General features: G+C 34.6%; 1 protein-coding gene across 2 annotated transcripts; it reads left to right on the top strand.

Annotated features, from left to right (window-relative positions):
• Positions 1 to 256: 256 nt before the first annotated feature.
• LOC147386066 (transcription factor ILR3-like) lies at positions 257 to 12454 on the top strand. Of its 2 annotated transcripts, XM_086422637.1 has the most exons (6): positions 260 to 462; positions 589 to 727; positions 2208 to 2276; positions 10893 to 10970; positions 11072 to 11234; positions 12047 to 12454. In XM_086422637.1, exons 1-6 carry the CDS (start codon positions 450 to 452, stop codon positions 12314 to 12316), a joined length of 732 nt encoding a protein of 243 aa, XP_086278763.1. In that variant the 5' UTR covers positions 260 to 449; the 3' UTR covers positions 12317 to 12454. The 2 variants fall into 2 exon arrangements, with proteins under 2 accessions (XP_086278764.1, XP_086278763.1); XM_086422638.1 differs by lacking the exon at positions 2208 to 2276 and having other exon boundaries at positions 257 to 462.
• The last annotated feature ends 3919 nt before the right edge of the window (positions 12455 to 16373 follow it).

Genomic DNA, 16373 nt, shown 5'->3' with positions numbered 1-16373 from the left:
TAATAAAACTCTTCGAAATCATGGACTTTTATCGTCACATTTTATTATTTATCAAGAATTTTTAAAATGTTAATAATATTAATTTTATATTATTATAAATAATTTATTTTAAATTTATCCATATGTAGCTTTATAATTTATTTTATGTGAATTGGATTTATTTTGCCATAGAGTATAGACTATAGAGATAAAAAAATGATTATTACTGATAAATAATAAATATAAATAAATAAAAGAGAAAATTATTGGAGGGAAAAAAGCCATGAGAGAGAGTCAGCTGGGAAATAGCGGAATCATTTTTTTCAAAAACCGTCACAATCTAACAGTTCGATTATGACGTGATTTCATTCGTTTCTTCGCTTTCGCGATTTTAGTCTTTTGTGATCTCTTCCTAAAGTGGTTTTCTTTCTTTCTCCAACATCTAATCTTCGCTTCTCTGTAAACTATGAATGTTCTTCAAGGGTAGCTTACCGAATTATTCATTATTATTTCTTCTTCATTTTCTTAATTTAACTTCAAATATGCGTTAATTTCATCATCGTTTGATCTGGGTCTCTATATTTTGGGGGTAATTTTGATTTGTTACAGTTCAAATTGAGGTTATTGAGGAATTTATGGATATGGGTTCAGCTCAGAACTGTGGTTGGCTTATGGATTACATGGATGAGGTTCAAGCTACTGATTTTATTTGGCCTCCGCAGATTATTAGCGATGAAACGGTGTCAAGGTAATTTCTTTTGATTTTTGTTGGAGAAATCTTTTTTATGGATCTTTGTCTTTATTTTTATTTTATTTTAAATTATTATTTTAGTTTCCTTCAGATAAATTGGATTCGATTTTTTTCTTTTTTTCCAAAGATGCAGAAATGGAATTGCTAAGGTTTGGATTTCCAGATTTTGTTTGGAGGGTTCGTTGAGTTTCAACTCTTAATTGAAGTGTGTGTGTGTGTGTTTCAATTTTGTTTTTTATTTTTTTGGTTTTCTTAAAGTTAGGTTGTGGCAGACCACGATCAGCTATATTGTACCAAAATAATTGGAATCTATAATATATATAACATATTTTCTCACTAGAATCCCCCTTAATAATACTTAAAAGATTAGCAGGGAAGAATTTAGAGTTCAAAATTACCAAAAAAAATCAGATATATAAAAAGATGCAAACAAATCCATCGCTCCTTTCGAGTCTCGGTGAGGATGGGTAATAGAAAACTCATCAAACAATCCCTTCATGAGATGAATATTATTGACAATTCTTCTTGAGTCATGTGGGCAGTGATAGCCTTCCCCTTCATATTCTGAAGCATCACCCTCGAATCAGATCAGAAGCTTCTTTATATCTTGATCAACCGAAAAAAAAAAAAAATGAGCTCCCAATGGAACGAATGTTGCTTTGATTCTCCAGATAATTTCCAGTTGTAGAAGAAGTGAGTGTTTTGCAAATCAGGTTATAGTAATATTCCGAATTTTTTTTTTAAAGGTAAAATTTATTCTAGAAAACTGTTTTTTACGCGAATAGGTGTTCCCACCCACTTTGGAAGTGGGACTAATCCCTGTGGACAGTCCCTACCACCACAAACAGGCATATCAGGGAAAATCATGGGTGGGGAGACTCCATCTCACGACCTTGGGGAGCACGCCCAAGTCGCTGAACGACTGCTCCACCATTCTCATATTTTCCAACGATACCATAGTGACATTCAAACTTGTCATTTTGGAAGAGGGATTGATGTTGGATTCATAGAAGCTGTTGATAGTTCACTCAAGTGCAAAAGCACACAGCCTAATCCTCGGATCTTGCTTAGAGATGATAAAAGGTTTGTACCGAACTGCTTAGTGTATGAGCATTCCAAAATAGATGATGTGTTTTCGTCCGTGTTCCTCGATTCAAAAGTTTTATCCCTAGTTTTCAATTAATTATTGCTGAAGCAATGCCTTGGGATAGCTTCTTTGAACCAGAACACCTATGCCCATCTAACCTGATCAGAGTGAGGTCTAATAGCAGTAGCTAAAAGTGGAAAGAATCAAAATGGAATGGGGTCCGTTGGATTTCTTGGTATTGGCATCCATTTACAGTCATTATGGAAAATTTTTGTTTGCGAATTCAGAATTTGTTTTGTTATAACAGTATTGGAGTTCATGTACAATGTTTAGCTTTAATCCAAAACTGGAGAGTTTGGAATTTTATGCCTTTTAACTTTCTATTTGCAGTGTGAATATTGGGTTTGGTGTTTCACAAAGGGATGAGACCTGCCCTGAAAACTCATGCTCAAAGAAAAGGTAATTAATCTAAATACCATTTTTTCTGACTAAGAATAGGCCCTTTGCAATTTACTTCATTGATATTTCTTTCCTTTGTCAATGAATTTGGCTAACTCTTTTATGAGGGTTTTCAGTCTTGCATTCACAAGAATGGTTCTAACTGATTACTTTCATTTTCTTGGTTGGTTTGCTTAGAATAGAAATTGATTAGGTTGCTGTGAGAGTGCTTAATCACATTAGATCCACATGGCGCTCAGAAGGATACATTTCTGAATTCTAGAGAAACAAAAACCTTGTGTTCATACATAATTTTTGCCATATAAATATGCTTCTTGGACATTAACATATAAAATATACTAATGTTCAACATTAGAACTTTAATGTACAAAGTGCGATGAACCTTTCTTGTGGGAAGGAAAAAAATGTTCACAAAATCGAATATGTGATGAATCCTTTATTGGTATATCGTTGCATCAAACACATCCTCTAAAACAGACTCAGTGCATTTTACCTTAGTAAGGAGAATGAACTTGGAACATATATGTTGAAGTAGAAGTGGTTGGGAATCTGCAAGAAGCATGTTGAACTGTGGTGGATGGTGGACCTTAATTGCCTTGATCATTAATTGCCTCAGATAACATTTGTGTGATTGTAGAAACTACGGTGAGATGGGGGATGAATTATCACAGCATCACTCTCTGCCTAAGCTACCATCTTTATTCTTGGCTGTAAATGGCAATAAATCAATGAGTTTTGCACTTTTGACATGGGGATTTTGGTCATTTTCTTTTTGAACCTTTTGGTTTCCTTCATTTTCCCTCCCTTATCTGTTCCCCCCCCATTTCTGACAGTTTTGACAGTTTTGACATAGTTCTCTCTCTCATTCTCTCCCGCCCCTGTAGTGATGATCTGTCAGCTCTTTCGATTCTTCCTCTGTGAATCTGTGCCACAAGTTTTTCCTCAGCTATTCATAAACATAGTTTGCTGTTCTTTTATACTTCCTCAACTTTACAGGAGATCTCATCATCCTGATCCAATTGATGACGCAACCTTGTAGTGAAGAAGGAGATGATCATACTCCATAGCATCTTGTTCTGTCTACCTTAGTCCCGACTAGTAAAATATCTAATGCAGTGTTCTAGATGTGTACGTGGGATAAAATATTGTGTTGGTCAAGACAAAAACCGATAGTATCAATGGAAACTTTCCAAGACAATCTGAAACATTCAATGTTTCGTTCTAGTATCGACCGGAACCATAATGTTCCACCGAAATATTCTGAAACAGAAAGGAATTTTGACAATGGGTGTGGGAGCTAAACTCAATAGGAAGGGAGTTGTGTTCCTTGGCCAGGTTTTAGGCGAAAATGATGAGGTGGCAGTAGCCCAATGGCTATCTATCACGAGTTCTAAATGTATGTTTCTCACAGTAACATAACAAGGCTTGATTGTGATGCTAAGATACTGAGATGATACTTGTATCATACCTTTTCTAATATGTAAGCGTGGTAGTGGTAAGTAATTAGTAGGTGAAGGTGGATCTTGAGCCCAGGTCGTGGTATTAACTCTCAGAGACTTTGATGAACCACTAAAACAGGGTGTCTAATTACTTACCACTAAAACATGACTTTTTTAGAAGATCTGTTACACCGTCTCACTGCAGCGATTGTTGTTTTGTATCTATTTAATAAGGACGAGGGCACATGTTTCAGTGCCGGACAGGTACAAGGTGTCTAACTTGGAGCTTCTGAGAAGCCTGACACACTGTCAAGCCCATCAACATGTATCATTATAAGAGCTGTGATACACTGACTTCCTACAACATTATGTTTACAGAGAACCATTGATTTTCCTCGAGTGTGCAACACTCGTATCTCGAGGAAAAACATCTATGGTTCTGTGCACGCCACCACATCAGCGCGGTGTTGTAGGAAGTCAGTTTAACATTTTTCTTATAATAATATAATATTTTAGATATATTTAACTCAGAAATATTTTTTTTCTTTACAAATAAAAATATGAAATAAGAGAAATATAAAAGGAGGCTAAACCATTGTATAAAAAAGTAAATGCAAGTAGATTTCTAGTATCTAAACATGTTCATATTTAACAAAATAAACAATTTGTGTGGGAAGGATGATTACATCAAACCTCCTCTAGACCTTGACACTACCTTGGGTGTTAGACTCGAAGAATCTCACAAGGATTTACTTGAGAAGGAATGGAATATGATCAAATCATATTTATAAACAATGAGGAGATTCCAACCTTTCTAAGAGGTGTGTGCACTAAGGGGAGCGAGTAGCCGAATGGGTGTCTCTATGGTAAGACCGAACCGTCACCCTCTATGGATAAATCCAAATTAGTGCCTTGTTCCATTCGAACCAGTCCTTTAGGCGTTGGGTTGTTAATGGTGAATCCTCTGTTAAAGAACACGTTGAATAACTTAATAAGTTATAATAACTTTAAGGCATTATCCCATGAGTGGTAAGTAACTTATTAAGTTACTTCCAACCAATTGTTTAACTTACTTTTAACATTCTCCTTGGGTGGAAACTTATCTCTATCTTTTGAGTGGCACCATAATACCGTGGACCAACAACTCCCACTTGGTGCTACTTAAAACAATATTTCCAATTAATGACTTTCTTTATTATGCCTATATTTTGTCTTAGTCATTTATAATTTGCACCCAGATTGTCATCAGACTATAGCAAATAGACTTATGTGCCCACACTTTTGTTCTTTTCTGATCTTACCTTGTTCTATATGACAATACCCTTATATCATACTCAAGATGTCTTCATTTTACTTTATTTCAAGTAAATGGCATCGTATTCTCGCATCTAAGGATTTTAAGATCCATACTTTAAATACTATGGCGACTTCAGCCAAAACTCATAATTATAATGTATTGACGTGCGCCAAAATTTTAATCAGATACTTCTTCCCCTAGCCCATTAGAAGTTTTTTCTTTGATATACTTTATCGATGACTTTTAATGCAACAAGTGTCTTAGAAAATATCCAGTGATTTATCACAGTGACTTTTTAAATGGCTTTTTACACTTCTTATGAACACTACAATATTTTCCGACATCCTTGCTTGTGCTTCTATCTTTTCTCTAACCAATAACTTGTCCCAAATTAGATAGAATGGTGTTTTATCATTCACTTTAAGCTTCCGTAAAGTCTTGATTATACCATTTTCTTCATGTAACACAATATTGCGCATTTCTTAATCCCATTGTCATTACATGTCCACTAAATTCTTCTAGAGGCAACCCTTTGGCCATAGGGTTAGCTTTCATTTCTTTAGTGTGAATATAGTCGACTTTCACTTCACCCTTTTCCACTATATCTTGAATATTGTGATAATGTATATCAATATGTTTTGCTCTAAAGCTTTTAGTTTCACTTTTTATTAAAGAGATAGCAGACATATTATCACAAAACATATTCACTGACCAGCAAACTATGTCTAACTGAAGGCTTTCCACAAAATGACTAATCCATATATCGTTATTAACAGCCGTACTGCAAGCTATGTATTTGGCTTCCATGGTAGATTTCACTACGCATCCTTGTTTCTTACTTAACCAAGAAACTATTGTTCCTCTGAACATGAATACATGACCTCTTGTGGATTTTCCACTATCAATATCTCCAGCCAAACTGGAGTTTTGTGTATCCTAGAATCTCTAAATCTCCTGATCCAAAAGTTAGTTTCAGATCTAGTTTGCCTTTTAAATATTTGAATATCTTTTTAACCGCTTGCCAATGCATCTTAGCAGGATTAGATTGGTAATGGCTTACAAGTTCTATTGTGTGATAAATGTCAAGTCTTGCACTTGTTATTGCTAGATGAGACTTCTCACAGCTTGAGCACATAGAATATACATCACGTCTTATCTCTCACTTTCTGTGGTTGGACCAATGGTTTGCAATTTTTCTTGATTATTAGGTTGTGACTCTAAGGTTTCAGCATTTCTCCCACTATTCTCAGCCTGAGAATCGAAAATATCTAGATCATCGATCATTTCTTGATCATTTGGGATGGACTCTTGTTCACTCAAGAGTTCTATTTGATCTAGTGGAGTAATAAGATTAGCAGTTTCTAAGAAAGTAAGAATCGATCTCTGCTTCCTATTAATCTTCAATCTCTACGTAAGAATCGATAACCATTTCCATTTTCAACATACCCTATAAACTTATATTCCCAAGTTTTAGGACCTAGCTTGTCTCTAAGTGACTTTGGAATTAAAACATGAGCTTTGCACCCCCAAACCTTAAGGTGAAAGATTAGGTTCCGAACCTGTCTAATATTCATTTGGAGTCAATGACTTTGACTTTGTTTTGACTCTATTAATGATGTAGGCTGCTGTGGAGAGAGCTTCTACCTAAAAATGTTAAGGTAAATCAGCATGAGCCATCATCGATCTTCTCATATCTAAGTTTGATTACGCCTTTCTGATATTCCATTTTTCTGTGGTGTATATGACATTATGTACAAATGTTTTATACTACTTTCTATGCAGAAATTATCAAAGGCTTCGTATTCACCATCTCTATCACTATTCAAAGTTTTACTTTGTCTTCCTAATTGAAGTTCAACTTCAATTTTGAATTCCTTGAATTTTTCAAGGGCTTCAAACTTGTGTCTTAACAAATAGACATGACTGTATCTAGAATAGTCATTAGTAAAGGTAATAAAATATTCCATATTTCTTTGAGTCTTTACTCTCAGAGGTCCACAAATATTGGAATGAATAATATCTAATAAATCTTTAGATTTTCAATGCTTTGTAAATGGTTTTCTAGTCATTTTACCTACAATGCATGGTACAAAATGCTGAAAATCTATTGGATTAAGATCAAGTATAAACCCTATTTTACTCATACGGTGCAATTTGTCCTTATTAATGTGTCCTAATCTTAAGTGCCAACAAGAATTATTTAAACTATTATTAGAGACAAGAGAATAATCTGAAATATCAACTTTATTAATATTTTCTATCAAATGCAGATTATCCATTAACTCTCCTATAATAATTTGGACACCATTCTTCTTAACATTTACACCTCCCGACATAAATTGGACAAAGAAACCCTTCTTATCTAGTATAGCAACTGAAATAAGATTTCTGCGAATATTGGATGCAAACAACACATCATTGAGAGTAATTTATACTCTGACAAAATTAATTTTGCATGTTCCCTTGCCTAGTACATCACATTATGTGTTATTACCCATGAAAATATGATGTTCCCCCAGAGTTATTGCTTTTATATTGACAAAATAATCATTGCTCTCTGTGATGCATCTTGTAGCCCCTTAGTCGATGTACCATTTGTCTATGGTTAACTTTGTCAACATTGCTTTGAAAATAGTCATAGAGATGTCCATTGCATCCTTGTGCTTTAGACAATCTTTCTTGAAATGACCAACCTCTTTGCAGATAAAACAAACACCTTTCTTCGTTGCTTTGAATTTCTTAGAATTATTCCAGTTCTATATTTCAAGTTTTTGAACTTGTTATATTTCTTTGGAATATTATTGGCGTTTTTTTGAAATCCTTCTGTAGTCATGAATTTGTCATTCTTTTTATGATCGTTCTTCCTTTCTCCCTCAGCCGCCAAAAGTGCCAGAAGAGTGATCATACTTACAGGTTTCCCTCCACAAGAAAGAGAAGTTACCACATGTTCCCAAGAAGGTGGGAGACTATTCATAATAGTTGTAACTTGAATCCGGTCTGATAGAAGATGCCCAACATTGGATAATTCTTTGAAGTAAATTATGAACATGATTGGTAATTTCCTCTCCTTCAGACATATGCATCCCATTGAATTGATCTAGTAACAATTGGATATGAGTGTCGGAAATGGGACCATATTTTACTTGAAGTGCATTCATTATATCTTGTGCTATTTCATAATCCTCATAAAGAGGACTTATGCTATGGACCATACTCATCAAAAGAGTAGCCCTTGCCAGGGCATCATCTTCTTCCCACTTCTTAATTCTAGTTTAGGGTCCATCAGGTTTGGGGTCGGTGATTGTATAGTATGTCTTCTCATGAATTAAGACATATCAAATTTTTTGTTTTCATATACGGAAATTAGTGTCATCCATTTTATCTATTTTATAATTGATCAGTGGAACCTTTTCCACACATTTCTAAAAACAGATATATGAAATATCACCAAAGATTTGACAAATATTAAAGAATAATAAATTTTAAAAAGAAATGAACTTACAGATTTTCGCTATTTCTTTCGAAGAAGTTTGACCTAAAATTTGTTCAAATGCTTGCCATGTAGTTGTAAACTGGGTCGAACTTTGGAAATCTGTTGTTGAAAAATCTTCTTGATTCCTTGCTTTTAAATCTTCTCTTTAATTGCAGTGGGTGTCCTCTTGGTAATCTTTATGTAGAGCTAATCTTAGTCAGAAATCTGTCTGGGATACTAAATTGAATTTCTTAAATCCTAAAGTGATGGCTATAATACCTCGGATTTTTATTTCTATAATAAATATACCGATCAAGATAAATATCGAAGGTCTGAATTTCACAACAAGTGCAAAAATCTTGATATTCTAACCCTTATGGAATTTTTTACGAACAAGAAAATTGAAAAGAGGAAGGTGTTGGTTTTACGAAGTTGAATTTCGTTTTGTTTGGTAATCCAAAGAATAACGAATTTTGTTCAACCAAACCAACACTAGAATCTGGAGTATTTTCCAGATTTCTAAACACAAAGAAAAGATGGGAGAGGCGAAATTGTTGAGAACTACTAATTTCCTTCAATCGAAATTCGAAGGCTTTGAAACCATTGTTGATCTTATAATAATGTGAGATGCAGTCGTTAGACTCGAAGAATCTCACAAGGATTTACTTGAGAATGTTAGAAGTAAGTTAAACAATTGGTTGGGAGTAACTTAATAAGTTACTTACCTCTCATGGGATAATGTCCTAAAGTGTTTATATCTTATTAAGTTATTCAACGTGTTCTTTAACAGAGGAGTCGCCATTAACAACCCAACGTCTAAAGGACAGGGTCAAATGGAACAAGGCACTGATTCAGGTTTACCCATAGAGGGTTCGGTCTTACCATAGAGACACTCATTCGGCTATTGGTACCCTTTAGTGCACACACCTCTTAGAAAGGTTGGAATCACATTATTTATAAATATGAGATGATCCAAAAGGATCATATTCTATTCCTTCTCAAGTGAATCCATGTGAGATTCTTTGAATCTAACGACCGCATCTTATGTTATTATAAGATCAACAATCCAACAGTCGGGACATGTCCAACACAGAAAAAATCCTTAAATTGCAGTGTCCTTGTTGCATATATGGCCTTGTATTTGATCTTAAATGAAGGCCCAGATTCTTGAAATGTTACTGATGGTCTGCAGTTAATTATACTGACCAATTTAGAGTTTGGGTGAGGAAAACAATTGCAATTGTAGCATCCCAACTTCCATGGTTGTTTTCAGATATATGCTTTTATTTTACATTGTTAGTGTCAATTTGCGCTTCCTTAATCAGTTACAGTTCCTTATCCCAACTATTTAGGTTTGATGAGATGAATCCTGTTTTATGATCCAATTCCTTCTAAATATGTATCTTTTGTTTGGGTTTGTCTTAAAAATATTTTTTTGTTACCTCAATCTATGTCCTTTTTCAGTCTTCTTCTTATACTTGTAGAGCCTTCAACCTGCACCAATGTTCTCCTTGTAACTGATGTTGACATAGGCCTTTAATATATTGAAACTAAACATACTATGCTTCAATATGTTACTATTTTTTTGTTTTTGGCTTTGTTTTGTCTTTTTTATTTTCTCGTAGTAAACGTTCTCTCTGATACTTGCTGACTTCTCTTTGCCCTGGATTGGTGTGGCTCTTCATTTATCTAAGGATTAGAGTGGGATGTCAGTGTTGTAAACTTATATACGTATTTAATGCTGCAAAGAAAGTTATATACAAATTTTATGTAACGTTTAAGATGCTATTTATAATAAGAAAAAAGTTTGTGATTCTATTCAGTTATTTTTTACAAATAATGGTTGATAACAATTCTATTATCCTATTTTACTACAATATTATAGAATATAGATTGACGATATTCATAATTTGTATTTGTTTCTGCTGCATATGTTCTTCTCCGTAGTGTGTCTACCATTATATATATATGTATTAAAGTAAATATTTATTTCACTATCACTATTGTTATTGCGATTAGTTTATGTAGCCAGTGTTGCTCCACGAGGTCAGTTTTTGACCTAGAAGATCTCTTTTGTGGGACCCATTTAGTGGTAGGCCCCTACCGCCTTGATGTATGTGTTGTTTACAGACCAAATATGGCGATCGGCATCATCCAACTTTGCTGAGGAATTTTTTTCATAGATATTTTCCTCTCAGTGGTCGCAAATTTATATATTTATCCTTTTTGGTAAATTGTATTTCCTATACCAATGAGGAGGTACAAACACTCAACCGGTTCTTCGTAACTGTACTTGGTCAGGAACTTCAATATGTTGATTTATCATTTCTTTGGAAATGGGACTTACATCACACCTAAACCTCTTGTCCATGATTATCTCTGATTATTTGTCAACCATTCTTTGACAGAGCTCGGGTGGAGTCCTGCGCAGGGCCTGGATCCAAAGCTTGTCGTGAAAAGATGCGACGAGACAGACTTAATGATAGGTATGATTAAGTGCAGTTTTTGTTATGCATTCATGCTATTTATGCACCGCAAACATACGTATGTTCCTCAAATTGATTTGAATGGAGTAATCTATCTTCAGGTTCTTGGAGTTGTGTTCCATTTTGGAGCCAGGAAGGCCTCCAAAGACTGACAAGATTGTTATTCTGAGTGATGCAACCCATCGTTTGAACCAGCTACGCCTTGAAACGCAGAAGCTTAAAGAAACAAATGTAGCACTCCAAGATACAATAAAAAACCTCAAGGTGACCATGGCTTGTAGAATAATACCCTTATACATTTACAATTCCTCTATACATTTACCTTGCTACCATTAAATTTCGATTGGTTTTGAATAAAGTCAATTGAGGGACAGAATTTGTTCTGGCCAACCCAATTTTTTAGATAAGGCTTCCAATGATATAATGATCATGATGACCAATGAATTTCAATTCAATATTTCTTATCCCAATATTTTTTTTTTACTCCGGAGGTTTTTGATCCATACGTGTATTTTTTTCTTGTGTGTACACACGTCTTCTTGTGTCTGGTGTTCACATGTTTATTTGAGTACACATGCAGTATATATAGATGCCTGATTTAATATATGTTTACCTTGCTATCCTCTTATTTTCACAGTATGTTCGAAATTACAGTTACGTACATGTACGCACGTATAGATGTATTGATGAAGTTTTTTGTTTTATTTTTATTTTTATGTGTGGACATGTTGCTATCCCCCATCTTCACCGTATGTTTTGATGATGATGATGACAACGACTACAATAATAACCAATGAATTTCAATTCAATATTCCTTTTTTCCAATAATTTTTTCTTGACTTTTTTTACTATGGAGGTTTTCGATCCACCTATGTATTTTTTCTAGCATGTACATGCCTTCATGGATGTGTCTTGTGCTCACGTTTATGTTAGAGTACACATGCAGATGTATATATAGATGCTTGATTTGATGCATGTATATCATGCTAACCTCCATCTTCAGAGTATGTTTGAAATTACGGTTACATATACTCACATATAGATGTATTGATGAAGGTTTTTGTTTGTTTGGACAGGCTGAAAAGATGGAGCTGCGGGAGGAGAAGGTTCGGCTTAAGGCAGAGAAGGAGAAGATGGAGCAGATGGTGAAGGGAATGAGCATGCCATCTCCTTTCGTGCCGCATCCTGCATTCCATGCATCTGCTGCGGCTGCTGCTTTTGCTGCTAATGGGAAGACCATGCCGTACCACCTGAACTATCCACCAGCAATGGCAATGTGGCAATGGATGACGCCTGCATCTCTTGATACCTCCCAAGATCATGTCCTCAGGCCTCCTGTTGCTTAGGTCTTTCTCTTAAAGGCTTAATGTTGACTTTACCATATTGTGTTGTGGGTATTCTATGTTGTGGATGCATGTGATCCTAAAACAATATATGTTACTACTGTTATATATCTGATCTGAATCGTATCCTTGACTTGTCTCTTCTTGGGTGGGTTCTGTAATCTTTTTTTATCCACTGTGCTCACCGGTAAATTGGAAGACAGGATAAACTCTCGAACTTCTGCCACCCCCACCATGACATTCAGCTTTGCTGAATTTCATTTGCCCTTACACCAAACGTCTGAAAATTTTAACTTTTTATTCGCCTTGGGGAACATAGAAATCAATGGACCATTTCCTATCCAGTTATGGAGAAATAAGGAAGGTCTTGTTTGATAACACTGTCAACTTTTGCTATCAGATTTTGCGACTAAAAATAGTTGTCAGAAACAATTGTAAAAAGTTGAAACACTGAAAAGTTTGTTTGATAGAGTTTTGTAAAAGTGTTGTGCTGTTTACTAGAATTTTATAATTATTGTTTGATATAGTTGTTGGATTCTTCGTATTTTAGTAAAATGACTAAAATACCTTTAATATTGATAATGCACTCCGAATGCGTCAAAATGACCAGAATACCCTAATAAATATATAATTACACTAAATATATATAAAATAAATTTATATTAAAAAGTTATAAAAATAATTATTTTAATTTAAATAAATTTATAAATTTTATAATTCTATTGAAATTTTGACAGCATCTCCTTTTAAAAATGGACATATGAAATTTTTTTGATAAAGAAAATACCTGCATAATACACAATCTCCCATATACATAACACATCCACATAACATTTCATTTATATTCTGAAATCATTTAAATATAATAACCATAACTAATATAATAAGTAGAATTAAAATAAATAAAAACATGAAAAATTTATATCTAACAAATGCATACAAGATATATTTTTCATTCTTTTTATTTGCCTCCGTTATAATCATAGTTAATATAATTAATATCATCATTCGACCACATGAACAAAAGGGTGGATACGTATAATTCGAAGGCCCTCTTCAAAATATTGAGTCTTTTGGATTATACATAAAAGAATATATTAAACCCCAAATTATTATTATATAGAATAACACAAAAAATCCTTAAAAGAATAATCTAACAATTATATATCTCTAACCATCCATCCATCACTCCTAAGACGCATCTAACGTGCTAGTGTCACAATCATAAGCAACCCCAAAATGAGACGCAATCTTATTCCAACATGTCCAAATTTCTTTTTGTCTAGCCCACTTATTTTTTATTTGGGTTCTATTAAATTCAACACCCATTTTTTTTTTTTTGAACTCCCTCACTAGGATTCCATAATCGATCTTGTCGAGGACTTTATGAGGTCTCCATCCTTTCTTAACTACGTCGAGACATATTTTCATTCAAACCTTACATTGTTGGGTTGTTCAATTGACTTTTTGGCCTTTTCCATTATCAACATCCATCTAACAATGATCACCATCAGAACCCATTTAATGAATAAACATGTACATGAACAACAAAAACATGTATTACATGACATCCACATATTTAAATTCGATATACTAAACAAGTTAATATGAATTGAACAAGAAATTAACGCTACTTTCAATTTTATCAAAGAAATATAATCAAACATATATAGTACATTGTTTGTTTGCTATAAAGTTCATAAAAAAATAATCAAGTATACAAGAAATCGATTTTCCTAAATAGTGAATCTATTACAGTGAAAGCCAATAATCGTAAATCTAAACCCATTTAGAGTGAATCCATTACAATTGGTGCCATGAATCTATTACAATAAAAGCTGTTAACATCTGAATTGCGAAGTCATTACAACAAAACCATTAAACCCCCAAAACTTAAAACCCAAAATCGTGAAGCCATTAACACCCAAATTGTAAAGCCATTACAACCAAACCATTAAACCCAAATTGTAAAGCCATTACAACCAAACCAAAACTTTATTAGACACGCAATCGAAGCAAATAATAATCCCAAATTGAAAGAAATCACAGATTGAACAAGGAAGATGAGTACAGTTTCATCGTTTCATTCAAAATCGAAAAAGAGAATAGTCATATTTTGACTCACCTTTGAATGATTTGCGATCGTCCGTGTGTTCTTCATCGCTCGATATTCGAACGGGAACAATGGCAACAGGGTTCTCATCGCTACAATGGCGGCAAGGTTTGAGCTTGAGAATGATAAGGGTATACTCTAAGGGAAGATGGGTCTATTTTGATTGTGGGATATTTGTTGTCTTTTGGTAATTAGTATTAGGTTCTAAAGGTCATTTTACTTTAACTTAAAATCCTATGTTCGCTTCTCCTGCAAACGCAAATTGAAAAAGCTCCAATTTACCGTGACACGAAACTGTGGTTCAAAGGCCAAATTTTTGGTTGGATTTTTTTTATCAAATGCAAAACACGTCACCTAGTTGCCGTTGAAAAGCAAAAATGGCTTAAAAGCACGGTTGAAAAACGTTATCAAATGCCCCGAAGTCTTCTCCCCCGAGTTAATAATGGATTGCAAATTGGAAATCGTGTGGTGCATTTGATTATTCATACCTTGCCAAATTCTCAATCCACCCATGCGAAGGCTAGCCGACCACCAATCATTGTCCGGGACATATTTTTCCCTCAAAAGAGTTTTACCCAAAGAGTATCCTCTGTTTGAACTCTCCAACAAAGCTTCACCATGCCCGATATGTGGATGTCTTTCAATCTTCGAATCCCTAGACCTCCTTCTTTAGGGTAGCAAATGCTTTTCCAAGAGACTAGATGGTGCTTTTTAACTTCCTCCCCATCTCCCCAAATATTTTTTTTGGCGAAACAAGACTTCAATTGCTTGGAAATAGAAGCGGGATGGGCAAAATAGAAAGGAGATAGATAGGGTTTCCAATTAAGGGCATGGGAGAGAAGGGTAAGACGACCTCATTCCGAAAGGAATTTGGCCTTCCAACCTTTTAATTTACTGCAACCACATCCTTACACATTTCCTTAGTAACCCTTCCTGAAATGGGATGTAATAAGTAAAAGTTTGGGTGCAACTAGCAGCTCTAATTTTGTTTTCAGGTGTGTTTTAATATTTAATTAGGGTTAGGGTGTGGTGAATAATTTAAGAAATGGGATGTAATAAGTTAAAGTTGGGTTGAAAATAGTAGCTCTATTTTTTTTTTTCCCTTTTTTTTAGCTGTTGTTTTTTTAGTGAAAATTCAGTGCTTAATCCGGCTCAATAGCCATCAAAAAGTGTATTCTACATAAAAAATTTTTGATGGGCTAATTCGATGGGTTAGTTTGTCAAATTTAACAAAATTCGACGGCCCAAGACCTAATATAGTCTTTTTTCATGTAACGAGTCTAATTTTCATGTAGTGACTAAGGTTTGTCGTGGAACAAATTTGATAAAGCAGAGTTGTGATAATTTGACGCTCTTTTTTCAGATGCCCCTTTATGCCCCCACCACAAAATCGTCTTTTGGTTTGGGTTACATAAGAAAAAGATATATAGTTTCGTAACTGTTAGGTCAGGGAGTAGGTAGGGGGGGGGGGGGGGCTTTTCAAAAAGGAGTAGGTAGGGGGGGGGGGGCTTTTCAAAAAAGAGCATCAAATTATCATTAGCCGATAAAGTAAGGTTTGGTAGGTAACAAACTTAATAAAGTAAGGTTCTCTTAGAGTTGTCATAACTTCACAGGAGTATTTGTAATAAAAATGCAACAGTTAAATCTCTCTTTCTTTTTCTCACGGATCTCCACTATGGGACACGGAGCTGTGCTACACTTTAGTATGAGTCATGATTTTTTACACACGCAGTTGACTCAATTTCGTGTGAATACAAAGGGTAGGGATCCATACAATGTGTCGTAACGAAGGTCAGGTGGAACCCTGTGTCATGCCATGTGGTATTTTTTGGTATCCATTGACCGTATGAAATGGGGTGCCACCTAACCTTTGTTAGGTACAACATATTGTTCCAAATCTCAACTCTTTCCATCCACGTCAAATTGCGTCAAGTGCGTGCACAAAAA

Source organism: Akebia trifoliata, chromosome 14 (genome assembly GCF_017979445.1).
Source record: "Akebia trifoliata isolate Shusen 1 chromosome 14, ASM1797944v1, whole genome shotgun sequence".
NCBI lineage: Eukaryota > Viridiplantae > Streptophyta > Magnoliopsida > Ranunculales > Lardizabalaceae > Akebia > Akebia trifoliata.
The sequence above is the reverse complement of the archived record's forward strand: the minus strand, read 5'-3'. Positions and strand labels throughout refer to the sequence as shown.